A 27,176-nucleotide genomic window follows, 5' to 3' on the forward strand; every position below is an offset into this window, starting at 1 on the left:
AAATGGCTTCTTGCATTTTCATTTATGTCTGTCTAGTATGGGCAAAATCTTAGCTTCTGCAGTTAGGTTAAGAAAATTATAATAAAACCAATAGACCACCTGGGGCATTACGATATCCGATGAAAGAACACATCAAACATCTGACGCAACGGGTGTAAAATCATAGGACAAAATCCATATTGTAAGCATATACATTTTTGGAACTAGAGTGTAATAAAAGTACTTGTACTTCAATAGAATAATAAATGGCTTCCAGTTATTTGACGGGGAGAGAGAAACAGGCTGGCAAATCTAATCCTGTCCTCACCCAAAGTCCACACACCTATGTTTTCTAACAATGGACAATATACGGAAATGGGAACCCTAGCTGATTTCCTCCTCCCTAGCCCTGTTTTCTCATCTTGATTGTGGACTTTCCTTCTCATTATGAATAATGTCCAACTTACTGCTTTCACTTAATTTCTCTGTGTGAAAACGTCACTCTTTTCAGATCTCCCTGATGGATGCAAAAATAATTACTCTGATCTGTCCAAGGATAACTTTGCTGGTAGATTAAAGTTAAGCTTTCCTGCTGTGATACTACTTTCTTTCCGATTTTGTCCTCTCCTCTCTTGAAGCAGCTCAAACATTTCCACCGGTGCTGGCAACCGTACGACGTTAGCTTGTATTGAACAGTTCGTTTCTCTGCTGGGTTTAAGGTCAATTGTGTCAAGACATTTTTTGTGGGACCCCATATCTGAAATCTTTATTCCGACACAGATCAGGTCCCGAATTATGTACACGGTGCCTAATTTGAGATAGCTCAGTTAACAGCTTAGACAACTAAGTTCCCATTTATGTTTGACTATCCATTTGGATGGTTTACACTCTTTACCCTTATCCTAACTGGGGAAATTTAGTGCTGTTAAACGAGCATACGCTGCCATAGCCTTTATCTGTTTCAGATGCTCTTTGTACTTCTCTCTGGTTCTTTCTGGGCACTCGACCGATAGATCTGAGTTTGTCTGGAGTGGAGGGTGGTCCCACATTCGAATGGGTTATCTCCAGATACCTGCATCTCATGGTTGAGTGGGGCCCCTTAACTACATTTTTAATTATTATTGGTAGACCCAGTAACTGTCCATTCTCTGAATGGATCAGTGAATTTAGTTAATTATTAAATAAGGTTGTTGTCAGTCTATCTATTAACTAACTTTATTTTCCTCTCGTCCTCAAAGATTCTAGCTGTTGCATTGTTTCACCCTTGAGTGGAGATAATTCTTCGAATTTGGAAGGACATGTGCCGTCTTTCCCACGTCCAACCTGACTTACCCCACTATCCCTCTTCCGAGTTGCACAGGGACTGTTCAGAATTATTCCTCATTCTTCCAGACAGGTCCAATTTACCTAATGTTCCACATATCACCCTTTCTGTGTTAATTTATTGTAAATTATGTTGGTCTGTTGTTCCTTTAGTGACGATATGGATGACTTATATCCCATCACAATGTGTCTTTTGGCTACAAGGGAAGTCAAGAGCATCATATGTGGTTATCCGCGACCACTCCCCACCTCCCCTCACGCTTTCAGTGCTACTCCATTAGTGACCATTTCACCTGGAACCAACTGAATTCGGCTTCTTTACAATAGAGACGTTTTAGATTGAATCGCGGTTTCTGTCTGGCATGTTCCCCCTGTTAACTGAGCGCTCTGAGGCAGCCGGCAGGACCATGCGTTCTTCTCCCTGAAGCCAGAAGACACTGACACTACACAAACATCACCAGGTGACCTCAGGTGAGTGTCACCAGCAGGTACGGCTCACAAGATCTTTCTCCTTATCGTAAATTAAACAGGCCACTAATCATATATTTTAATGTAGCGGGAGTTGAACGACGAGTTGGTTTACTCCTGGAATCCATTAAATATTGCTTTGCAGAAAAAACAAGGGCAAATGATTGTAATTAGCCGGTTCCGTTTGAAATCTACATATATATATATAAAATCCGTCTTCTATAACTGTCTTACCTAGCACCGTTAAAGGGGGGATGTTGGTTACTCTGGAGAATGTAATTGTGACTCTACACAGGATTAAGATTGTGAATATAATGCTATGTGTCACCCTTGTCCTGGCGTTAGGCGAAGTTTACGCCACGAACAGGCAGGTAACTGAAAACGGCGAATCGACCCTGTAATTATTGTGAGTAATCAACGCGTATGTTCCGGTGACCCTTTGTTGTAATGTGTGCTGACAATATTTTTGAGAATTATATTACTGTAGCTTCTTTCAGCTAAACCCATGGGCGCGAACCGTGAGAAGAAAAGAAACCGAATCCGAAATGAATATGAATGAACTATATATTGAGATTGTAGGACTGTGCAGTTTATCAGATTGCTTTATGGGGGCACCGATATACTGACATTCAAAGTAATGCAGTGTGACTTATTTAAGGCATTGATGTACAGGTATGGTAAAGGGAATAAAAGACAATTTTCCACTATAATGATATCACAATGACAAAGTGACATCACAAACTAGTTTACTGTGATTTCCCCCTCATCCCTCCTCCCCTTGAGCTAAAGTGAGTCGTACACAAGTTCCTGAATTTTTGGAGGGAAGCTTTATTTATATTTATCAGGGGAATACCAGGGGCTAGAACAGTTTCCCATTTCAAGCACCCATCCCAGCACCAAACGCCCCACCGCTCCAACCCGGGTCAGGTATAGCTCATGTAATTCACAAAATGGTGCACAGTTCGAGACTGTTACTCTTTAAACAAAAATGAAGATGGCAACACAAAAGGAGCCAGAAGGCAGCATGTGACAAAATGCAAAACCTTCCTTCCTTCTCTGTGTAATGTTAATCATTGTTTAATCAATTGGCTGGGGTTTACAGGTTAACAAGTTCTTAAGAGGAAATGGATTATTCTGCCTGGAGAGAGAAAGGTGGGTAGCACTTCCTCCAAGTTGTTCTGCATGACTGCATCTTATGTTGACTAAACTACAGACTAAAGGAGTTTGGGGTCCATTCCCCTCAGTTAACAGCTGAAGTGAGATTAGTGGAGGTTAACTGAGGGCTGCACAGAGCATTTTGGACAAGACATAAGCTGTAGTCCATTATGGGCCCCAATGTCATCATAATTATTTCTTTGCATTTTTTTAAAGGACCGTGATCAAATTATACCAGGGTGCTAGCACTCAGGAACACGAATAGAAAACAACCAAAACACTGGAAGTTTGTAGCCCTCCTTCCCCACAGGTTAATATCTTAATATATTAACTAATATTATTACTAACCATTACCAATACTAATATCAACAAAAGGTATCTCAGTTTCCAAAGCGAGAGGTGTTTGGCCTAAAGTCAGCCAGGAAATTTTGGGCTATGTCATGATGGGGAGGAGGCAAAGAAAATGAATTTTCAAAAAATATTCATAAAAGGGCAAAGGCTATTTTTTTGCACCTAAAATTGGAGCAATTTGCTATTTGATGGCCCACCTGAATCTCCTGATGTCCTTGAGATGACAGGAAAAATAGCTGAAGAAAAAAATTCTCATGGTTAAAAACAATTATGAAATTGTGCCAATATTTTGAAGTAAAGTAGGCTAGACTTCTAGTTTGGTGGAAGGATAGAAGATTGGGAAGTCTTCAAAAGACAGCAAAAAGTAACTAAAGGATTGATTAAGAAAGGGAAGATAGATTATGAAAATAAATTAGCAAAAAATATAAAAACAGATAGCAAGAGTTTCTACAGTTATATAAAAAGAAAAAGGGTGGCTAAGGCAAACATAGGTCCCTTAGAGGATGAGACCGGGAAATTAATGGTGGGAAACATGGAGATGGCAAAAATGCTGAACAAATATTTTGTTTCAGTCTTTACGGTAGAGGACACTAAGAATATCCCAACACTGGACAAACAGGGGGCTCTAGGGGGGGGGGGAAGAGCTAAATACGATTAAAATCACTAAGGAACTGGTACTCAGTAAATTAATGGGACTCAAGGCGAATAAATCCCCTGGACCTGATGGCTTACATCCGAGGGTCTTGAGGGAAGTGGCAGTAGGGATTGTGGATGCTTTGGTAATAATTTTCCAACATTCTCTGGACTCGGCAAAGGTCCCGGCAGATTGGAAAACTGCTAATGTAACACCCTTATTTAAAAAGGGTAGTAGGCAGAAGGCTGGAAATTATGGACCAGTTAGCCTAACATCTGTGGTGGGTAAAATTTTGGAGTCTATTATTAAGGAGACAGTAGCGGAACATTTGGATAAACATAATTTAATAGGATAAAGTCAGCATTGCTTTACGAAGGGGAAGTCATGTCTGACAAATTTACTTGAGTTCTTTGAGGACATAACGTACAGGGTGGATAAAGGGGAACCAGTGGACGTAGTGTATTTAGACTTCCAGAAGGCATTCGACAAGGTGGCACATAAAAGATTATTGCTCAAGATAAAGAATCACTGGATTGGGGGTAATATTCTGGCATGGCTGGAGGATTGGTTATCTAACAGGAAGCAGAGAGTTGGGATAAATGGTTCATTCTCAGACTGGCAACCGGTAGCCAGTGGTGTTCCGCAGGGGTCGGTGCTGGGTCCCCAACTCTTTACAATCTATATTAACGATTTGGAGGAGGGGACCGAGTGTAACATATCAAAGTTTGCAGATGATACAAAGATGGGAGGGAAAGTAGAGAGTGAGGAGGACATAAAAAACCTACAAGGGGATATAGACAGGCTGGGTGAGTGGGCGGAGATTTGGCAGATGCAATACAATATTGGAAAATGTGAGGTTATGCACTTTGGCAGGAAAAATCAGAGAGCAAGTTATTATCTTAATGGCGAGAAACTGGAAAGTACTGCAGTACAAAGGGATCTGGGGGTCCGAGTGCAAGAAAATCAAAAAGTTAGTATGCAGGTGCAGCAGGTGATCAAGAAGGCCAATGGAATGTTGGCTTTTATTGCTCGGGGGCTAGAATATAAAAACAGAGAGGTATTGCTGCAGTTATATAAGGTATCGGTGAGACCGCACCTGGAATACTGCATACAGTTTTGGTCTCCATACGTAAGAAAAGACATACTTGGTCTCGAGGCAGTACAAAGAAGGTTCACTCTGTTAATCCCGGGGATGAGGGGGTGGACATATGAGGAGAGGTTGAGTAGATTGGGACTCTACTCATTGGAGTTCAGAAGAATGAGAGGCGATCTTATTGAAACATATAAGATTGTGAAGGGGCTTGATCGGGTGGATGCGGTAAGGATGTTCCCAAGGATGGGTGAAACTAGAACTAGGAGGCATAATCTTAGAATAAGGGGCTGCTCTTTCAAAACTGAGATGAGGAGAAACTTCTTCACTCAGAGGGTAGTAGGTCTGTGGAATTTGCTGCCCCAGGAAGCTGTGGAAGCTACATCATTAAATAAATTTAAAACAGAAATAGACAGTTTCCTAGAAGTAAAGGGAATTAGGGGTTACGGGGAGCGGGCAGGAAATTGGACATGAATTTAGATTTGAGGTTAGGATCAGATCAGCCATGATCTTATTGAATGGCGGAGCAGGCTCGAGGGGCCGATTGGCCTACTCCTGCTCCTATTTCTTGTGTTCTTGTGTTCTTGTCTTTTGTTTGTGTAAATCATTAGAGGATTGGAATATGGCTTTAATTATAAATTTTAGAAAGTGATTTGAGATTTTGCTTAAAGTTCCCTTACCCCTGACTTGTTGCAACTTTTTAATAATCATAGACTCAGCAAAACATAATAGAAATATATTAATGGGTACTAAAACTAATGTGGCTAAAAAGGCATTTTCCCCCCCCAGAAAGGGTCTTTATGCATTGCAGGATACTTTCCCTCTTCATATCCTTCCTACTGGCACTAGCTGGACCATGCCAATCTCTGGATAATGGTTTGGCGAGAACTCCCCCAATGGGCTGGATAGCCTGGGAACGCTTCAGATGCACCATAGATTGCAAGACGTACCCTGATGACTGCATTAGGTATGTATTTTTAGTATCATCTGGACATCAGAGAACTCTGTGACTTCTTTCTTAAAAAGTGTTCCACACCAGCCACTGCAGGGTTATCCAACCTATGGTCTGTGAGCCCGTATGTGACCCACAAGCCGGGGCAGTACAGTCCACAAAGCCCAGGCAACTGAGCTCTTTGAGCCTGTGTTTCTTGCTCACTGGTTTGTTCTGTTTGACAATCATGAACCAAGGGGTTTCTAAAAGCCTTTTCTTCGTGCAGTTAGCTGATTGGTGAATAAATCCTAAATCAAAATACCAGTATTAGCAGCTTGAGATATATGCAAATTAATGGTAACAATAACTTAAATTTTATATGTGACCCTTAAGGCACCATGCTATGCACTTCAAACAGCCAACAAAGGCAAAAAGCTAGGATGTTCCTGATTCAGTGGTTTCTACTAGACCTGAGATGAAGATGGCAATGATTAATCAGTTCAATTTTAAACATGTTCATTACCTGTTTAAGACTTTAGGACAAATGTTGTTACTAAAAAATAGTATAAGCTGCACAATCGCACAACACTGTATTTACTAGCAGTGCATGGAATGGCGCAAGTAAGCCTTACTTGCTGTACTAATTGATATGTCAGCTGTATATTATGTGAGTCAGGGAAACCAAGTTGGGCCACCTTCTAGAGACTGATGATCGATTATTTCAGAACCATCTGTATTAAAAGAGCTCAGTTTTATTTTAGATTTAGTGAACAGTTCAAAGGCTGACCTGTTTCTAGTTTGGTATTCCAATACATAGCATTTATCCATTTCCTATCATAGCTGCTCCTGCTTTGTTGCGTTACTCGCCGTAAGTACGTCGGAAACCGGGGCCAATATTGCACACATACATTTAACGGTAGAAGCACATACAGTTGGTTGGGAGCACAGGTGTGGGCGAGAAGTTGTGGGCTTTTACCATGAAGTCTACAGTGGTAAAGTACTTTCTGTAAGACAGTAGCTCTCAACCTTTTATGTAGAAAGCCAACCCCAATTAACCTGACCCAGTATCTTGAAAGCACACATCTCTTAAATCAGACCTTTTAGGGTGTGAGCCGCAAGTTCACAAAACATCACCCCAAGCTTCCTGTATGCTTGTCATCAAATGTTTTTTGCCTCTTTTTCCTCTTTCTATTATTTTCCCCAATTTTTCTCCCATTTTAAGCCATTCCACCCTCCATCTAATAGTACAGATTTTGAACAGCTCTACAATTTACATCTTTGAATTTGTTTCTCCCCCCACCACCACCACTTCCCCATTGGCAAGGAACACTTCAATTGTGTGAGGTACTCCATCCAGTCATCCAGCAAAGAACATCCTTAACTGAGGCAAGTGAAATGGCAGGTGGGCTAGGATTTGGATCTGGAGTCAAGTAGTATTAAAGTCATTTAGCTTTCCTTGTGATGTTTGCATTGTAGTGTAAGGTTACGGTTTTATATTCATATGGTGGTACATTCTGACTGCTTCTATTTTTTCCAATGCCAGTTTTGTAAGTTTATCATTTTCCAAATTCTGTAGGTCTCCCCATCTCTCACATCATTCACCATTTCCCCAGCTGCGAGTGGGTGACCTTTTCTAAGGCCTATGCCAATAATGTTTGAATTGGCCTGTAGGAGGGTATGCAAAAGCGGTACAGATGATTTGCCATCTGATTTATGTTTCTATATAATGTGAATTCGTTGTATTATTTTCCTTTAACATTTGGTGAAATAAAAATGTTTCATTCCAGTATAAGTGAGGTGATAGAATTTTGGTAGCTGTTTTGGACAACCTACTGTTTAACTTCACCAGTCATTGCCTTAAAATTGGAAGTACTTTGTTATATATTATACTTGGGTAACAAACAGCTGGGAACGTAATTCCAGGCAGTAATACATTTCATGATTCAGATGATAGTTAAAGTGGTGGAGCTTTGTTCTAATGGTTTATGATGTCCTCCGAATACCTCAGTGTAATACTGCCTTGTAACATACTCCTATGTGTTTTATTTAAATACTCCAGCCAATGTCTAATGCATTTCTAGCTATGTGCTGTCCTATAAACTTTACCCCCCCCCCTTTTCTCCAGGGAAGCAATTCAATACATATCATCTTTATTTGGTGTGATCTTAGGCATCCCTGCTGGAGAGTGAAAACTCTGGATCTGGGGAATACTGAGAGAATCCCTGTTATATTGTTTCATGTCACAATACTGGGGATACCTCAGACTTCTTTTTTAGACAGTCTGCAAACTCTACCTGATATTTGAGTACATAGCTTAAAAAAAAACCAAAATTCCTAAATGTGTAAATAAAACAACTTGCTGACCATCTTCTTGGCTTTTCAACCTAACAGTGAAGGCTTGTTTAGGACGATGGCAGACAAGCTGGTAGAGGATGGCTGGAAAGATCTGGGTTATCAATACATAAACATTGATGATTGCTGGTCAGCAATGGTGAGAGATGTTAATGGGAAGATTCAGCCAGATCCAGAACGATTCCCAAGTGGCATTAAAGCACTGGCTGATTATGTGAGTAATTTTTTTAAATTTCAAGTGGACATCAAAAACAACAACAGTAACAACTTGCATTTATATAGCATCTTTAACCTAGTAAAACGTCCCAAGGCACTTCACAGGAGCGTAATCAAACAGAATTTGACACCGAGCCACAAAAGGAGATATTAGGACAGGTGACCAAAAGCTTGGTCAAAGAGGTAAGTTACAAGGAACGTCTTAAAAGAGGAGAGAGAGGTAGAGAGGTGGAGAGGTTTACGGGGGAAATTCCAGAGCTTAGGGCCTAGGCAGCTGAAGGTACGACCGCCATGGCAGAGCGATTAAAATCAAGGATGCGCAAGAGGCAAGAATGGAGGAGCGCAGAGATCTCAGAGGGCTGTCGGGCTGTAAGAGATTACAGAGATAGGGAGGGGTGAGGCCATGGAGGGATTTGAAAACAAGGATGAGAATTTTAGAAGCAAGGCGTTGCTGGACCAGGAGTCAATGTAGGTCAGCAAGCACTGGGGTGATGGGAGAATGGGACTTGGTGCGAGTTTGAATACAGGCAGCAGAGTTTTGGATGAGCGCAAGTTTATGGAGGATGGAAGATGGGAGGTTGGCCAGGAGAGCATTGGAATAGTCAAGTCTGGAGGTAACAAAGGCATGGATGAGGGTTTCAGTAGCAGGTGAGCTGAGGCGGGGTGGAGACGGGCGACATTACGAAGGTGGAAGTAAGCGGTCTTGGTGATGGAGCGGATATGTGGTCGGAAACTCATCTCAGGTCCAATAGGACGCCAAGGTTGCAAACAGTCTGGTTCAGTCTCAAACAGTGGCCAGGGACAGAGATGGAGTCGGTGACTAGGGAACGGAGTTTGTGGCGGGGACCGAAGACAATGGTTTTGGTCTTCCCAATATTTAGTTGGAGGAAATTTTTGCTCAGCCAGTACTGGATGTCAGACAAGCAGTGTGACAAATCAGAGACAGTGGAGGGGTCGAAAGAGGTGGTGGTGAGGTAGAGCTAGGTGTCGTCAGTGTACATGTGGAACCTGACGTTGTGTTTTCGGATGATGTCACCAAGGGCAGCATGTAGATGAGAAATAGGAGGGGGCCAAGGATAGATCCTTGGGGGACTCCAGAGGTAATTGTGCAGGAGTGGGAAGAGAAGCCATTGCAGGTGATTCTCTGGCTACTATTGGATAGATAAAAATGGAACCAGGCGAGTGCAGTCCCATCCAGATGGACAATGGAGGAGAGGCATTGGAGGAAGATGGTGTGGTCAACCGTGTCAAAGGCTGCAGACAGGTTGAGAAGGATGAGGAGGGATAGTTTACCATCGTCACAGTCACATAGGATGTTATTTGTGACTTTGATAAGGGCCATTTCAGTACTGTGTCAGGGACGGAAACCTGATTGAAGGGATTCAAACATGGATTTGCTGGAAAGATGGGCTTGCATTTGGGAGGCAACAACACGTTCAAGGACTTTGGAGAGGAAAGGGAGGTTGGAGATGGGGTGGTAGATTGCAAGGACAGAGGGGTCAAGGATAGTTTTTTTGAGGATGGGGTGTGATGATGGCAGATTTGAAGGGGAGGGGGCAGTACCTGAGGAGAGGGAATTGTTAACAATATCGGCTAACATGGAGGCCAGGAAGGGAAGTTGTGTGGTCAGCAGTTTGGTGGGAATAGGGTTGCGGGAGCAGGAGGTGGGTGTGTTGGTCAAGATGAGCTCGGAGAGGGCAAGAGGGGAAATAGGAGAGAAACTAGAGAAAGATGTGAGTTCAGGGCTAGGGCTAGGAGGAAACCTTAGGGGAGCCTTAGGTTGGTGGATTAGGGGAAGGGAGGGAAGCAGCAGATGCAGCTGAACGGATGGTCTCAATCTTAGTGACAAAGAAATCCATGAGCTCCTCGCACTTATTGTTGGAAGTAAGGATGGAGGAGGCAGGGGTGAGGGGTTTAAGAAGACAGTTTGTTGTGGAGAAGAGAAGCCGGGGGTTATCTTTGCATTCCAGGAAGAGTGAGCAGTTTTGGCAAAGATCAGGACCCAATAGATCATCATGTGGTCCAGCCAGATCTGGCGCTGAATTGCTAAACCAGCTGTCTGCCATAAACGATCAAATCTACGTCCCTTAGATGTATGGAAGCGGAGGTGAGGGCCATTCTAGGGGGAATGACCAGGGTGAGAGAGAGTAATGGTTTTAATGGGGACAAAGGCATCAAAGGTAGAGTTGAGGGTGTGATTGAGCAGGTTGGTAGGTTCAGAAATGTCGTGGCAAATGGAGGGCCAAAGGCTAGACAGTTGGGAATCTGCAAGTGCAGGGGCGGACAAAGAAGGAAATGGGGTTGGGAGGGGGAAGGGGGATGTGGGTGGAGAGGGATACAATGAAGTGATCAGAGATGGCGCTATCCGTAATTGACACAATGGGAGTAGAGAGGCCACGTGAGATGGCAAAGTCGAGGTGGTGGCCGTGAATATGGGTAGAGGAGTTTATATGGAGGGAGAGATTAAGGGAGTGATATCACTCAACCCAAGTTTTATCTTTATTGCATTGGTATCAGGCGTGATACACAGTGCAGCTCTGAGCTATAGTTCAGTGGGTAAGTGCACCAAGTAGCAACAATCTTAATGTGTTTGCACCATGTTATTGCATGATGCATTGGAATTATATTCAGAATGCCAGGGAGCAAATGATCTCACAAATAACTGGAAGGCTAAAAGGGCCATTTCCTCCTTGTTTATGGAGGAGGCAAAAACAGAGGAGAAAATTGCACTGAGGCCATAGGGAACTCCTGTCGTGTCAGGAATCATTGATACAATAAGGGCAATTTTCAACCACCCCCTGGGCAGTAGCCTAGCAGAGTGGATTGCCCAACTATTGTAGAAACCAGCCGATTTTCATCCCATTGAAATCATTTTTTGCATTCAAGCTCCAGTATCTTGTTTCTTTTAGACCCTTATAATTGTGTGACTTCAGTTTGCCAATATTCTAGTAATATGGAATGATTGCAATAGGAAATTCAACGAGTATTAAAACTCATAATAAAAAAAAATAGCCCTTTGTTCTTTCGTTATAGGCAATTGAAATGTGTTAGAACTCAAAGGTGCACTTTCAATTGATAGAAATTTTTAACTAGACAAATATATTTATGGAAAAAATGATTGAAACTAATTTTCAAATGCCTAAATTTGATCTTGTTTTAGTACATTGTACTTAGAATACATTTTTATTGTTTTTGCTTTACTTTTGAGGTTAGCTAAGGATCAGATATAAATAGCCATCAACCATTTATGACACTAGTCCTTTTTAAGGCACTGAGGACAAACCACAGAGTCCACTCACCCAAGAGACATTTTATACTAATAATCATTGTCAACAAGTACTTAGTCCCAATTATTTAGGAAAATGTTTAAAAATGGAAATAAGGAGCCCATTAAAAAAGTTAAAATAGCATTTTGTTTACTACAGTGAGAATGATTTGTAAAAGAATATTGATAACCTACTGCCATTGAGTCAGCTACCTTCTTAAAGTAATGACTGAAGTATGTGTACATCTTCTAACTACAGACACTGAAATGGAACTTTATAGAGTGTCATATTTACTCATGTTTTATCTTGATAGTTTGAGTTATTCACTTCTTGATCTTCATTGTTTATGCTAGGTTCATTCTAAAGGGCTGAAGCTAGGAATTTATGGGGACCTGGGCAATTCAACCTGTGGTGGGTATCTTGGCACCACACTGGAGACAGTTGACACTGATGCCAAGACATTTGCAGAATGGGAAATAGACATGCTGAAGTTTGATGGCTGCAATTCCAACTCCAGTGAAAAAGCAATAGGTACCTCCCTAATACCATGTAATAATAATGCGGCATTTAATTTATCTTGATGAATAAATGGAAGATACTTGGTAAAAAGCTACTGAATACATAATTTATCCCCTGACAATGACAGAACAGAATAATACACAAGTCAATATAAACTGATAATATAAGTTTATATTCAAAGATTTAGGGAAAATAACAATATTCTACTTATCCTATCAGTGTATTAATTATATAATGCAATATTCTATTTTATTATTGTATCAATTTTATTTTAGTTTGGAATATTGTAAATAAATTTGAATTTCTTCCCTTCAGAAGTCTGTCCACCATATTGAAAATCAAATTGGTAGGGATTAAAATGGCAGATTATCAGCAGGGTTCACCCAGTGATTCACTAGTTTAAAAATATAATTAACTCAGCGATACAGGCCAGGTAGATCCCAGGTCCAATTCCTGGTCTACAGTGAGTTAGCTAGTCTCAGATGGTGCAGCAATATGAGCACTAGAATTGTTCTCAGCACACCTGAGTTGAAATGAGGAGAAACCAATATACCCATTTTTGTTCTTGACCACTATCCAGTGACCTCTGCTAGAAGTGTGAATGTTGGGAGAAGACAGAATTGGGTCTGCTGTTAATTGTACCCATATGATTTATAGCAATTAGTGTTAATTGTATTCAGGTGGTATGTATCAATTCAGAACTCTCATATCCATTTATAAGAGAGTTGATCTCGGGTCTGGGGTGGTAATGTGGATCTCTGTGAATAAAGGTTTGAAGCAACTGAAGACTAGGCTTCAATATTCTATCCTTCACCACCTGGCTATCCAGTTTATAACATCTGGCTGTCATACACTTACTAATGAATAATTGTCACTTGGACAAGGTGACTGGCTCTTCTGGAGCTGTACTATGAAAAGGAAAAAATGTCTTAAGGAGAGAAAATTGCTAGAAGAAAGGATTTTTTTGTTTTAAGACATTTTGAAAAATAAAAATGTGTTAAGTGACTGAGAATCCCTTCTCCATGTATATATGCATTATGATGAGAATTACTTCTCTCTCCAACTATTGCTACCAATCACCCTATTAATGTTCTCTATGTTTGTAATATTGTACTTACAGCCTACGTATGGAACTGAAGCTGTAAAAGTGGCTTTCTATTTCCTGCACAGTATCTGGTTGAGTTGGCAAGATCTTTGCACTTAATTGGCTTTGTTATGGAGTTGTTAAAAATTCACACCAGTTCTGAGATTCACCACTAATAGGTGTAGCAAGTCACTTCATCACTCCTGCATTATCAAGTCTTCTTCACATGAAGTACATGAGGGTATTTATGCTTCCTTCATGTATCCTCTACCTGCTCCCTTGGTTTGAATCTGTATGTTGTAGCTTGAAGATTTTGGGAAAACCATGATGTCCCTGACAAATGAATAACTTCTTTACCGTCAAATTTTGTTAACTACTCAGGGATATTTACTTAATAAGAATTTCAACAAATGGAAGATTCATCTTTTGGTGGCAAGTCTGAACTAAGTTCTTACCACAAACTTTTAGGGCATAGAGGAGAACTTCCCTGTGCTTAATTTGGCCTGGGAAAACTATTAACTAAGTGTAAAATTAATTTAGTTTCCAGGAAAAAAAATCAATGAAGATTGAGAGTACATTCCATGCACACCCCAAGTTCACACTTTCTATTAAAGTGAGAAAAATCTGACTTTGATGAGAAACTGACTTTGTTAGGACATGGAGGGGGTGAAATTGACCTTAGGCGGTAGTGCAAAACAAGCAATAACGAATCGGCTGATTTTCTTTGCCATGCAAGACCAATTTCACCCCCAAACTGTTTGATGAAGATTATTGAATTGTATTGTCTATTACACAACAGTAACATTTTCATAAAACTCTTTTAATGCTTACATGTATTGTATTATGCTACCTAATGCTCCATATCTGAAACACTGTAGCACTTTGGTTGCTACTGTTTCATTTTTGCCAGTCCTAATGTCAGTATTCTATTCCCTAGGTTATCCAAAGATGAGCCATGCTCTCAATGCCACAGGAAGGCCAATCGTGTATTCTTGTAGCTGGCCAGCATATGAAGATGGTCTACCACCAAAGGTGGGAGAAAGGAACCTTTTATTTCCCTCTCTTAACATTTTAACAATATTATGAATCTGTTATGGATTAGTGACCATGTACTGATATGGCTCAGTGCTGTCAATCTGCTCCCGTGTTCGTTTTGCCAGTAGATTATCAAATCCACAAGGCAGCAGAGGTATTTAGATTTATGGAGGATTCTATTGCTCTCCTTTCAGGCCTGGAAGGAAGGTTTTTTTATAAAATAAGAATAGTTACAAATAAACCAAGGAAGTGTAGCTGCCCTCAGAGATCGATCACTTTCACATCAATGAGAAGCAGTTTCAGATGAACAGACATAAAAGTGATAGTTCTGACTCTCGAGCACACTAAAGTCAAACCACTTGGGCCTCTGTATAATAAGCCATGTTTAAAAACTCCCAGGTGGTCCACTGGTCCAACCTCGACCTTTTGCAAGCTTCATTTTCAATATCTTAACCTAACATTAGAATTTAACTTCTTCACATTGCTATCCTTCTCTCCCATTCTTCAAAAATCTCCACAAAACTCCTCTCTTTGAGCCTTCAGTCACCTCGTCTCTTCTACTTACTGCACAGTCCTAGGCTCTCCCAACAAAACACCGTGAGGTATTTCATTATGGGCCAGAAATTACTCACCTGAGGACGCCACTCAATAATGGCGTCCTCTCCAACCACTGGCGAATCCATTGTGCAAGTTCGCAAATGTGCACGCGCAGTAAAAGCCTGAAATCGCAAAACTGCTCCCATTAATTCACCGGTGGATAGACAGTTACGAATTAAAGGGCCACCCTATGCTACAGTCAATAAAATCAGGAAACATTCGTAAACTTACTCATCTGCCCAGCTGGAATGAAGATACTTACGCCACCAAAAGGTACGCTGGAAAATACCAACCCTACACTGCTTTTTAAAAGAACGGTGAATGTTAATGACTGCGAAACAGCAAAAAATTAAATTTTAAAAATGTGGAATGTCAAATTACTCTTATTTTAATATTTTTTGATCATTAAAAAAAATAAAAAATAAAAAATTAATTTTTAAAAAAACTTCTGTAAGTTTCATTAACTTAAATCATTTGCTTGGCTTTTTATAGTAAGGTATGTTAAATTTTTATTTACACTAACATAGACAAGTTCACTTTAAATGAATGAGTTTCACTTGCCTGCTTGTGGGCGGGACTTCTCTTCTTGACAGATTCTGTGGGCGTGGCTGCCATTCCCACAGAGTCTATTGGTGCAAAGGAAGGTGCGCTGATATCACAGCACTGAACTGAGAAAAAACTTTAAATGGAGCAAGTGGACGTCAGAGACCTCGAGGTAAGTATTTTCGTTGTCTTTGTCCACAGGATGTGCGGACAGCCTTGCCATGCCAGTCAGAGCAAATTCCGGCCCTATGTATAACATCCTCTGTGAATGTAAAGAGTTTTGTGTTGTAGTTAACACATCACAATTCCAGGGTCAAGCCTGCTTACTGACTTTATGACAGAAAACTAAAGCTACGTATCACTTGAGCTCATCCAAAACTCTGCTGCCCTAACTCGCACAAAATCCCATTCACCCATCGCCCTTGTGCTCGCTGACCTACATTGGTACCCGATCCGGCAATGCCTCGATTTAAAAATTCTCATCCTTGTTTTCAAATCCCTCCACGGCCTCGTTCCTCTCAATCTCTGTAACCTCCTCCAGCCTTACAACCCTCCGAGATCTCTGCGCTCCTCCAATTCTGGCCTCTTGCGTATCCCCGATTTTCTTCACACCGCCATTGGCGGCCGTGTCTTCAGCTGCCTAGGCCTAAGCTTTGGAATTCCCTATCTAAACCCCTCTGTCTCTCTCCCTCTCACTTCTGCTTTAAGATGCTCCTTAAAACCTACCTCATTAACTAAGCTCTCGGTCACCTGTCCTAATATCTCTTTATATGGCTCAGTGTCAAATTTTGTTTGCTAATCGCTCCTATGAAGTGCCTTGGGATGTTTTACTACGTTAAAGATGCTATATAAATGCAAGTTGTTGTTGTTGTAGGGCAAGTGCTGTATTACTTTGCTAAGCTACCCATCATTGTACTATACATTTTCTTTCCCTTCCACATTCCTTTAGGTGAATTACTCACAAGTTGCTGAACTCTGTAATCTTTGGAGAAATTATGATGATATTGATGACTCCTGGAAAGCTGTGCTAGGAATTATAGATTGGTTTGGAGACAACCAGAAAGTGTTGCAGACGGCTGCAGGTCCAGGAGGATGGAACGATCCAGATATGGTACATTATATGTAGCTAGTGCACATTTTGCAACAGTTTGCATTTCGGTCAACTACAGGATCATGCCTCAAAGCACTTTGCACTGAGGAGGGGAAAGCACAGTGGACAACTGACAAGAGGGAAAATGGAGAGGATTTGGGTGAGATTCCGATTGTATAGTCAAAAGCAAATTATTATTATATTAGTATTATTAATGCAAACTACTTTGGTACAATAGAAGTCATACATCCAGTGACAGGTATGAAACATTTGTTTAATAACTGGTGTTCCTTGTTGAGTCAGAGGTATACTATTTTATAATAGTGTTACACATAATTCATTATCAGGGCTACTTTTATACAGTGTCTAAATAAGCCAAATTTGTTTTTATTACTTGGTATTTTATTACTTGATTTTTTTCCCCAATGCTTTGGGGATAGAATTCCATGACTGTCCATTATTTTGTGAAAAAGGTAAAAGCCTATACTTTACAAAGCAAATCAAGCTGAGAGGCAGAGATTAAGTTAAAAACTTTTATTTAAAAGTTTAGTTAAAAATGTACTCAAATTCACCAACCGGTTTGTATTCAAATAATTTTCAAAAACACAAAAAATGAAATACTGCTTTGCACAGAAACAAAGGAATGGATTTTGACTCGAAACGGGTTTTCACGCTCTGGTGAACTAATTTCCTGGCCGCCAGAGGCAGCAGAAGGCCATGTGATTTTAACTGCTGGGCCTTATTTAAATACCACTGGACCACTTCTTGCCTAGAAGGAGTGGGAAGAGGACGTAAAGCAGCTGCTGGCAGGGGGAGATCGGGCAGCTGAGGGCCACCCGCCAGCTTCCAGGTAAGTGGCAAGGAGGGGTTTTGGGAGGTTCTCGTGGGATGGAAGGGGAGTGTCCGGGGGAGGGGAGGTCACACCATTCTTGGTGGGACCTGGAGGAGCACTTCTGCTCTCCCTGGCCCCACAAAGGAAATGTTTTGACTGACCTGGAGGGCCTCATTGCCATCCCCACCAGCTGCCGCCCTGCTTCAGCCTGGCGAGAATGCTTCCTCGCTCAGGCCCCGGTTAAAATATGTAATAGAACTCTGATTTGTATCAATTCATGAGGTTCCCACCTGCTTAAGGCGGGCGCCTCATCTGCCTACAGAGCTTTGCAGGTTAATATTGGAGACGGTGGGAAAGTGGTGAGTTCCCAGCAGCTAAGTAAGCTGCTCGTTTTCAACTGCTACGCTTCCGTAGAAACAGAAAATAGGAGCAAGAGTAGGTCGTTCGGCCCTTCGGGCCTGCTCCACCATTCAAAATGATCATGGCTGATCATCTAACTCAGTACCCTGTTCTCGCTTTTTCTCCATATCCCTTGATCCCTTTAGCATTAAGAAATATATCTATCTCTTTCTTGAATACATCTAATGACTTGGCCTCCACTGCCTTCTGTGGTAGAGAATTCCACAGGTTCACCACCCTCTGAGTGAAGAAATTTCTTCTCATCTCGGTTCTAAATGGCATACCCCGTATCCTGAGACTGTGATCCCTGGTTCTGGACTCCCCAGCCATCGGGAACATCCTCCCTGCATCTAGTCTGTCTAGTCTTGTTAGAATTTTATATGTTTCGATGAGATCACCTCTCATTCTTCTAAACTCTAATGAATATAGGCCTAGTCAACCTAATCTCTCCTCATACGTCAGTCCTGCCATCCCAGGAATCAGTCTGGTAAACGTTTGTTGCACTCCTTCCATGGCAAGGACATCCTTCCTCAGATAAGGAGACCAAAACTGCACATAATACTCCAGATATGGTCTTACCAAGGCCCTGTACAACTGCAGTAAGACATCTCTGCTCCTGTACTCAAATCCTCTTGCAATGAAGGCCAACATACCATTCGCCTTCCTAACTGCATGCTGTACCTGAATGCTCGCTTTCAGCGACTGGTGTACAAGGACACCCAGGTCTCGTTGCACCTCCCCTTTTCCCAATCTATCACCATTCAGATAATAATCTGCCTTTCTGTTTTTTCAGCAAAGTGGATAACCTCACATTTATCCACGTTATACTGCATCTGCCATGTTCTTGCCCACTCACCCAACTTGTCTAAATCACATTGGAGCCTCTTTGCATCCTCCTCACAGCTCACATTCCACCCCCGCTTTGTGTCATCTGCAAACTTGGAAATGTTACATTCCGTTCCCTCATCCAAATCATTGATATATATTGTGAATAGCTGGGGCCCAAGCACTGATCCCTGCGGTACCCCACTAGTCACTGCCTGCCAACCAGAAAAAGACCCGTTTATTCCTACTCTCTGTTTCCTGTCTGTCAACCAATTCTCAATCCATGCCAGTATATTCCCCCCAATCCCATGTGCTTTAATTTTGCACACTAACCTCTTGTGTGGGACCTTATCAAAAGCCTTCTGAAAATCCAAATTCACCACATCCACTGGTTCTCCCCTATCTATTCTACTAATTACATCCTCAAAAAACTCCAGTAGATTTGTTAAGCATGATTTCCCTTTCATAAACCCATGCTGACTTTGTCCAATTCCATTAATGCCCTCCAAGTATTCTGTTATCACATCTTTTATAATAGACTCTAGCATTTTCCCCACTACTGATCTGTAATTCCCTGTTTTTTCTCTCCCTCCTTTTTTAAATAGTGGAGTTACATTTGCCACCCTCCAATCTGTAGGAACTGTTCCAGAGTCTATAGAATTTTGGAAGATGATCACCAATGCATCCACTATTTCCAGGGCTACTTCCTTTAGTACTCTGGGATGTAGATTATCAGGCCCTGGGGATTTGTCAGCCTTTAGCCCCATTAATTTCTCTAGCACTATTTTTTTTATTATTACTGGTTTCCTTCAGTTCCTCCCTCTCACTACACCCTTGGTTCCCTAACATTTCTGGGAGGTTATTTGTGTCCTCCTTTGTGAAGACAGAACCAAAGTATATCGTTCCAGTTTCCATCAAGCGGTAGTGAACAAATAATGACTACTGGCCGGCTATTTGTTTGGAGAGGGCATTACAGCTGAGCCTGATTAACGAGGAGCACAGGCGACTGATTGAATCTGGGGCTTTCTTGGTCTGTATGACTTTACCACCACATAAGCTAACCTAGCAAACTAGCAAAAGCTGAATAACAGTCAAAAAGCCCCAAAAATCTGACAGTTCAGAAGCGACCCCGAATTAAAGCCGATAACATGTAACTCTATGTAATGACATGTGAAAGCAAACAATTATACTTAAAGTGCAATAGGACATAGCATTATAACTTAAGCTGTGGGTATACCCAACGTTCTTTAACTTTAAATGCACGAAAGCTCAAAAGGGGATAAAAATGCTAAGGCCACAAGATTTCATTTTGGGGTGTAGGGAAATGTTTCTTTAGAAAATTTTGATTTTTGACACTTTGGTGCATTTTTCATTATTTTAGAATCCACAATGAACATTGCCATGGAAATATTTTCTCATCTAAAGAAGGAATTTTGCTCAATTTTATTGAGATCTACTCTTGAGTTGCCAGTTTTGGGAATGGATTATTTTTCTTTGTATTTTAAAACTTATTTCTCTCCGGAACATCAGAAGATCTATCACCGGAAGAAGAAAAAAATAAGTTCATTTTCTTTTTTTAAAAATTGCCTGATAGGAAAGAGATGATTCAAACCCCATGTCATTGCCCATAGCATCATTCCAGGTGGGGCTATAGGCAACAAATTTAGAATTATTACTTTTCTTCCAAATATTGTCTCTCTGCCCAAATGGTAGTGTAGTTCTAGAAAGCTCCAAGCATCAACTCGCCTGGAACATTTTGAATTTTTGCATTACAAAATGGAACATTCTGGTTAATTTTAAACTGTTTATTTTTCACAATTGATGGATTTTTAATCTTCAAAAAAAGGAAAAGCAAACCAGACGGACAGTTTCTCACCCCCCACCCCAAAGTGCTACTCTCAGCATCTCCCGCCTCTCTTCCCCCAACAACCTAACCCCCCTCCCAAATGCGGGTACCTGGCTTTTCCTCTTTCTCTCACCCTCACCTCAACAAAAGCACTGCTTTTGACATCACCCCCCCCCCCCCCAGTTCTCCAAGGCGATACTCCCAGCTTCTTCCCCGACCCCTAACCCTCCCCTAAAATTGTTGCCCTGGGCTTCTGGTCCATCTCCCTCTGAAATACTGCTCCTGGTTTCTCCGCCAAGTGCCTGAATTTGCACCAGCAATGTACAGCGCCATCAATCACAGCAGGAGCACCATCAGGTAGGAACTGGGGAGCGGCACTCGAGGAAGGGATCTTATCCATGCTGATTTTGGCTGATAAATATGAACAGGACCTTCAGAATGCTGATTGTCCATATAAAGTGTGGTTAGTCGGCATGTACACATCACATTAAGTGGTGCATTTACCGGCTGAGGCAGCGAGGAAACGCCTTTTGCCTCTTTATTATTAATTATTATAAATTATTAACCCATGATATCACACAAGGCCTCTCACACTTTGAGAAAAAAAATACTTCCATGTGAATTCAAAAAATAAGACTCAGGGCCGGAATCTCAAAAATATCTAATTGGTCTCTTCCACTGTTTGTTGTTTTCAGCTGATTGTTGGTGACTTCGGCCTGAACTATGACCAGTGCAAGGTACAGCTGGCTCTCTGGGCAATGCTGGCAGCTCCTTTCTTTATGTCCAACGATCTACGGACAATCTCTGATGATGCCAAGACTCTTCTGCAGAACAAGTTGCTTATTCATATAGACCAGGACCATCTAGGGCTGCAAGGCGTAAGGATTGAGAAGGTAGCCATAGTTCAGTTTTAATATACATGTTGAATATAAGATGTGGGAAGGGGGGGTTTAAAATTAAAAATACTCTTGTTTTGAGGTACCTCAAAAAATATAAATAGTTAACTGTCATTTTTTAGTATTTTTCTAGTGGCTTAAGACCTTTCCTCCCTTAGCTTTTTATATATTACAGTTACATTCAAATAATGATAGTGGCAGTGGGATTGGAGAACTAAGATTTATTTGAAAAGTTTAAGGCCCTGACAATAAATTGTACTTAAACAATTGCATTGGCCTATGAACGAGGCTTGGACCAATGGAAATGGTGTGAAACTCAAATTCTGCCACTAGTGGTCACTACTATGCTCCAATAGCTCATCAGTAATACCTCTTCATAGAAAATCAGCAGTGCTAAGCAGGTCTTAATATTTTTATGATAGCTCCATTTAAATGAACATGCCAGTGTTCCTTAACCTGTCAACTGATAGTATTTCAGCTGACAACTCAGAATTTGCCACTAAATTATTCCATTTATATATGTCAACTAGTTTGTTGCCTTTGGCTGCTTTATTTGTTAATTTTTGTCTCTTTTGGTGCCCCATCCCTTGCTGTGAAAGTTGGCAGACAAACTGATCTCAGCGGCCTTGCTGCCAGGAAGTGTGGAAGGAGAACCATCCTACTGTTTCTCCCCCCACACCTTGTCAGAAAGTACCTACCTTCAACTTGATGTCTCCTCTGACAGGCCAAATGAGATCTGGAAACTGCCATCTAAGGACTGGGTGAAACAAACCAATTCCTTTCAGTCTATGGAACAGGACACTGATACGACTGTAATGTGGGCTTGTCTGTTTTTCTTACATTGTTTTAGCCCTATAAAAGTGAAGGTTGATTTGTGCTCTTTACTCTTGCTTGTAGGACAAAGATTTTCAAGTCTGGAAGCGGATCCTGACAGATGGACAATTTGCTGTAGCCTATCTCTACACAGCCACTTATGGGCTTGCTAGGTCTTTCACACTTAACCTGCCTCTACTATATATTGTGGATTGTAAGCTTGGTTACAACATTTATGATGTTTTTGACAAGAAGCTTGTTGGGTTTTTTACTTCAAATGAGACTTACAGTTTTAAAGTCAATCCAACAGGAGCTGTCCTTTTTTTTGTCCGACCTATTTGTTAACTGTCTTGATTTTAATATTTGTATATCTGATATAAACCTGAAGAAAAAAGGTGCTGCTTAGTTTAATGAAACTCTTAAATATGTAGCATGTTACAGCGGTGCTGTCTCTTAGTCTCATCTTTAATTACAATCATGTGATGATCATGACACAAATTGATGATAATGTAAATGTCCATGTAGGTAATAATTCAACATTTCAGAACACGCCACTATTTAGCACATTTATACATCGAATCATAGAAAGGTTACAACATGGAAGGAGGCCATTCGGCCAGTCGAGTCCGTGCCGGCTCTATGCAAGAGCAATCCAGCTAATTCCACTCCCCCACCCTATCCCCGTAGCCAGGCAAATTTTTTCCTTTCAAGCACTTATACAGTTCCCTTTTGAAAGCCATGATTGAATCTGCCTCCGCTACCCCCTCTGGCAGTGCATTCCAGATCCTAACCACTCGCTGTATGAAAAACTTTTTCCTCATGTCACCTTTGGTTGTTTTGTCAATCACCTTAAATCTATGTCCTCTGGTTCTTGACTCTTCCACCAATGGGAACAGTTTCTCTCTATCTACTTTGTCTAGACCCTTCATGATTTTGAACACCTCTATCAACTCTCCTCTCAACCTCCTCTGTTCCAAGGAGAACAACCCCAGCTTCTCCAGTCTTTTTTTTTATTCGTTCATGGGATGTGGGCCTCACTGGCAAGGCCAGCATTTATTGCCCATCCCTAATTGCCCTTGAGAAGGTGGTGGTGAGCCACCTTCTTGAACCGCTGCAGTCTGTATGGTGAAGGTTCTCCCACAGTGCTGTTAGGAAGGGAGTTCCAGGATTTTGACCCAGCGACGATGAAGGAATGGCGATATATTTCCAAGTCAGGATGGTGTGTGACTTGGAGGGGAATGTGCAGGTGGTGTTGTTCCCATGTGCCTACTGCCCTTGTCCTTCTAGGTGGTAGAGGTCGCGGGTTTGGGAGGTGCTGTCAAAGAAGCCTTGGCGAGTTGCTGCAGTGCATCCTGTGGATGGTGCACACTGCAGCCACAGTGCACTGGTGGTGAAGGGAGTGAATGTTTAGGGTGGTGGATGGGGTGCCAATCAAGTGGGCAGCTTTGTCCTGGATGGTGTTGAGCTTCTTGAGTGTTGTTGGAGCTGCACTCATCCAGGCAAGTGGAGAGTATTCCATCACACTCCTGACTTGTGCCTTCTAAATGGTGGAAAGGCTTTGGGGAGTCAGGAGGTGAGTCACTCGCCGCAGAATACCCAGCCTCTGGCCTGCTCTTGTAGCCACAGTATTTATATGGCTGGTCCAGTTAAGTTTCTGATCAATGGTGACCCCCAGGATGTTGATGGTGGGGGATTCGGCAATGGTAATGCCATTGAATGTCAAGGGGAGGAGGTTAGACTCTCTCTTGTTGGAGATAGTCATTACCTGGCACTCGTCTGGTGTGAATGTTACTTATGTCTATGCACGTAATTGAAGTCCCTCATCCCTGGAATCATTCTAGTAAATCTCTTCTGCACCCTCTGTAAGGCCTCCACATCTTTGCTAAAGTGCAGTGCCCAGAACTGGACACAATATTTCAGTTGTGGCCGCACCAGTGTTTTATAAAGGTTCATCATGACTTCCTTGCTTTTGTACTCTATGCCTCTATTTATAAATGATGTGGAGATGCCGGTGATGGACTGGGGTGGACAAATGTAAGGAATCTTACAACACCAGGTTATAGTCCAACAATTTTATTTTAAAATCACAAGCTTTCGGAGATTATCCCCTTCGTCAGGTGACGAAGGGGATAATCTCCGAAAGCTTGTGATTTTAAAATAAAATTGTTGGACTATAACCTGGTGTTGTAAGATTCCTTACATCTATTTATAAAACCCAGGATCCCGTATGCTTTTTTAACCACTTTCTCAACCTGCCCTGCCATCTTCAACGATTTGTGTACATATACCCCCAGATCTCTCTGTTCCTGTGCCCCATGGGGAAAGTGCTCCTCCCCTGGTGCTCAGCACTGCTTCTCTCGACTCTGCTCCCGCTTTTGTACAGATACCTGGAACTCCTGCCCTGGTGCTCAGCACCGCTTCTCGGGACTAAATAATCAATTTATTTGTAGGTAATTACTTTTTAGTCTGTTTTGGGGCTTTTTCACTGCTTTTTAAATTTAGTACCTCCTTCCCCCTTTACACCTAATTCCTACTCTCACCAAATTCTCAAGTTCCCATTCAGTTCATGAACTACTCTCTTTTTGATGCACTCTGCGCTTTAGCAGGTAACCTTCTACTTTGTACACCCTTTTGAGAACAGCAGTTAAAACTGCTCAATCGGCTTATTAATTCTCGATTATCCACCAATTTCCCACTATCCACTGACGTGGTTAATGCACAGTCGATATTGCAGGTCATCGCTATCAAATGTGGAAAAACCACAATAGTTCCAGTGTATTGTTCTTCATCTCCATATATAAAGGCCAATTCAGCGATCCCAGATAAAGAAGCTGCCAGGATCACTGCAGGAGACCTGAGCCAGCAGAGTGGTGAGCAAGCCTCATGGCACACAGCAGGATCAGCACATTACTATAACAACAACAGTAACTTGCATTTATATAGCGCCTTTAACATAGTAAAACATCCCAAGGCGCTTCACAGGAGCGTAATCAAACGAAATTTGAGAATACACACCTATGCAGTTTGAGCCTTACACAGGGAGTGAGGTAAAGGATGCCCACAGAATAATCCCTAAGTTAAAGGCATGTGGCCACGTAAGACAATTTAAAAAAAAAATTTGTTGTTGAAGTTTCTAAAGAAATGTGTTTCTCAAGTGTCAATTTTTCTTGTCTTTCTGCAAATTTTGTAACATAAAACATTTACATGGAGGATGACGTGGCAGTGAAATCTGTTGTGGAATTTAATCCATTTACAATTGAAAGAAAGATGAAGTTCTGGAAAGTGACACATACATGTGCCACAGGGTTGATAATAAAACTAGCTTGATGGGTTAGATGCCTAATGTTCACCAAAATGTCAGCCCAGCCTAAACAAAAAGGCTCATGTTTAATGGACTTCCTTTTCTGGATTTCTGAACCTGCCTCTGAAACTGCTCTCCCCCCAAATCAGTGACTGGAGAACACTATACTGGATCTAGCCATTATTTTATCGATAGAGCATTTTACTGAAAGAGCTTTTTGAAAACTCCATTTCCATTTCTGACCTAATTATTGTACAGACAAAAGGAAATGTTTTTAAAAAATAGATTCATAAACTTGCTTTCATCTTTGCAACATCAGTTGGAGATTGTCCCATTGAAATAAATGAAAATCTGAAATTGGCAGCAAAAAGTGACATATTTTCTAACACAGCACCAGATATTTTATTATATTTTGATTGATTATCTAAAGAAAGGTTCAATGAGTATTCATTCCAAAATATTGTTAGAGATGAATGATGGGCAATACTTTAATCTGAAATTCTTAAACAGAAATTGTAATGCTTCCTTCACTTTGACTGAAATTGCTAACATCAGTTTCATGCCACTTTTTGCATGTTTAATGTTTTACTCCAGTCCTAGATATATCGTATGTAACGTCTTGATCTATAAAGGAACACACCAAGCCCATTTCATTTACCAGATGGTGATAGTGGATAACTTTGCTTGTCACATGTAAAGTAAATTGTACTGAATAGAATGATGTACATATTTACAAGTGGCTTGTAAGTCAGGTTTTGAAAGATAAACAATTTCAAGGTTGACGCAAATTACTTGGATGCCACGTGATGTTAGCACGTTAAAATCATGTGATCGGTTTCATATGCCCCATCTAAACATATGCAACTTTGAAACAGGATGGTTTTAACATCTGTTTTTCTACAACCCTTCCTCCCCAGAATCGAATGCCCAAACCACAGAGGAAAAATAGTTCTGTATTAATATATAAATAGTAGTAATCTCTGTCTATTTTTTAAATTGCTTACTGTTAGTAAAGATGCAATAACTGCTATTATCAGATATATTTTATAAATGAATATATAGATTTTTCAGCTCCCATTGTGAGAACTGTGGTAAGGATATAGTGTTGATACCAAGTCAGAGCAGTCATAACAAGTTATTGTGATCTAGCATATACATCAATTTTATTGTGGATGATACATTTTGTATCAAATTGTAAGTCCTTATACAGATTGAAATGGTGTTTAATAATACTATACAGTGTAAGGTGGGATGGCAGGTCATCAATCTAAAACAATGAGCAGTGCATGCTCCCTATGTTGGGACACTAAGGTTCCTTCACTGCAGTGGGAGATGTGATGCACGAAGAGTATTTTCACTAGTAGACTTAACTGGGCTGGTAAAAAATGAACTTTGCAGTCATAAGTAAGTTTAATTTATTCCACTGGTTGAAATATTTCTCATGTTCCATACCCCACTGTACAATATTCTGTGTATCACAAAATAATAAGGTCTCTGTTTCAAAATGACCCTAATCAATCCCCTCCCCCCCCAAGTCTCTCTCTTCTATTGTACTATTGGCAGTTACATTATAACTGTTTGATTATTACCTCACACACTTGCTATTTAACTTAACTTCTCCTTAACTGTTT

At 41.1% G+C, this 27,176-nt stretch overlaps 1 protein-coding gene across 1 annotated transcript; it reads left to right on the forward strand.

Annotated features, from left to right (window-relative positions):
• The first annotated feature begins 1,316 nt into the window (after positions 1-1,316).
• Positions 1,317-24,279, forward strand: LOC137340944 (alpha-N-acetylgalactosaminidase-like). The gene is made up of 9 exons (XM_068003757.1): positions 1,317-1,773; positions 3,142-3,235; positions 5,790-5,967; positions 8,323-8,497; positions 12,119-12,296; positions 14,306-14,400; positions 16,493-16,654; positions 21,231-21,428; positions 22,329-24,279. Exons 3-9 carry the CDS (start codon positions 5,801-5,803, stop codon positions 22,587-22,589), a joined length of 1,236 nt encoding a protein of 411 aa, XP_067859858.1. The 5' UTR covers positions 1,317-1,773; positions 3,142-3,235; positions 5,790-5,800; the 3' UTR covers positions 22,590-24,279.
• The last annotated feature ends 2,897 nt before the right edge of the window (positions 24,280-27,176 follow it).

This window comes from Heptranchias perlo, chromosome 22 (genome assembly GCF_035084215.1).
Source record: "Heptranchias perlo isolate sHepPer1 chromosome 22, sHepPer1.hap1, whole genome shotgun sequence".
NCBI lineage: Eukaryota > Metazoa > Chordata > Chondrichthyes > Hexanchiformes > Hexanchidae > Heptranchias > Heptranchias perlo.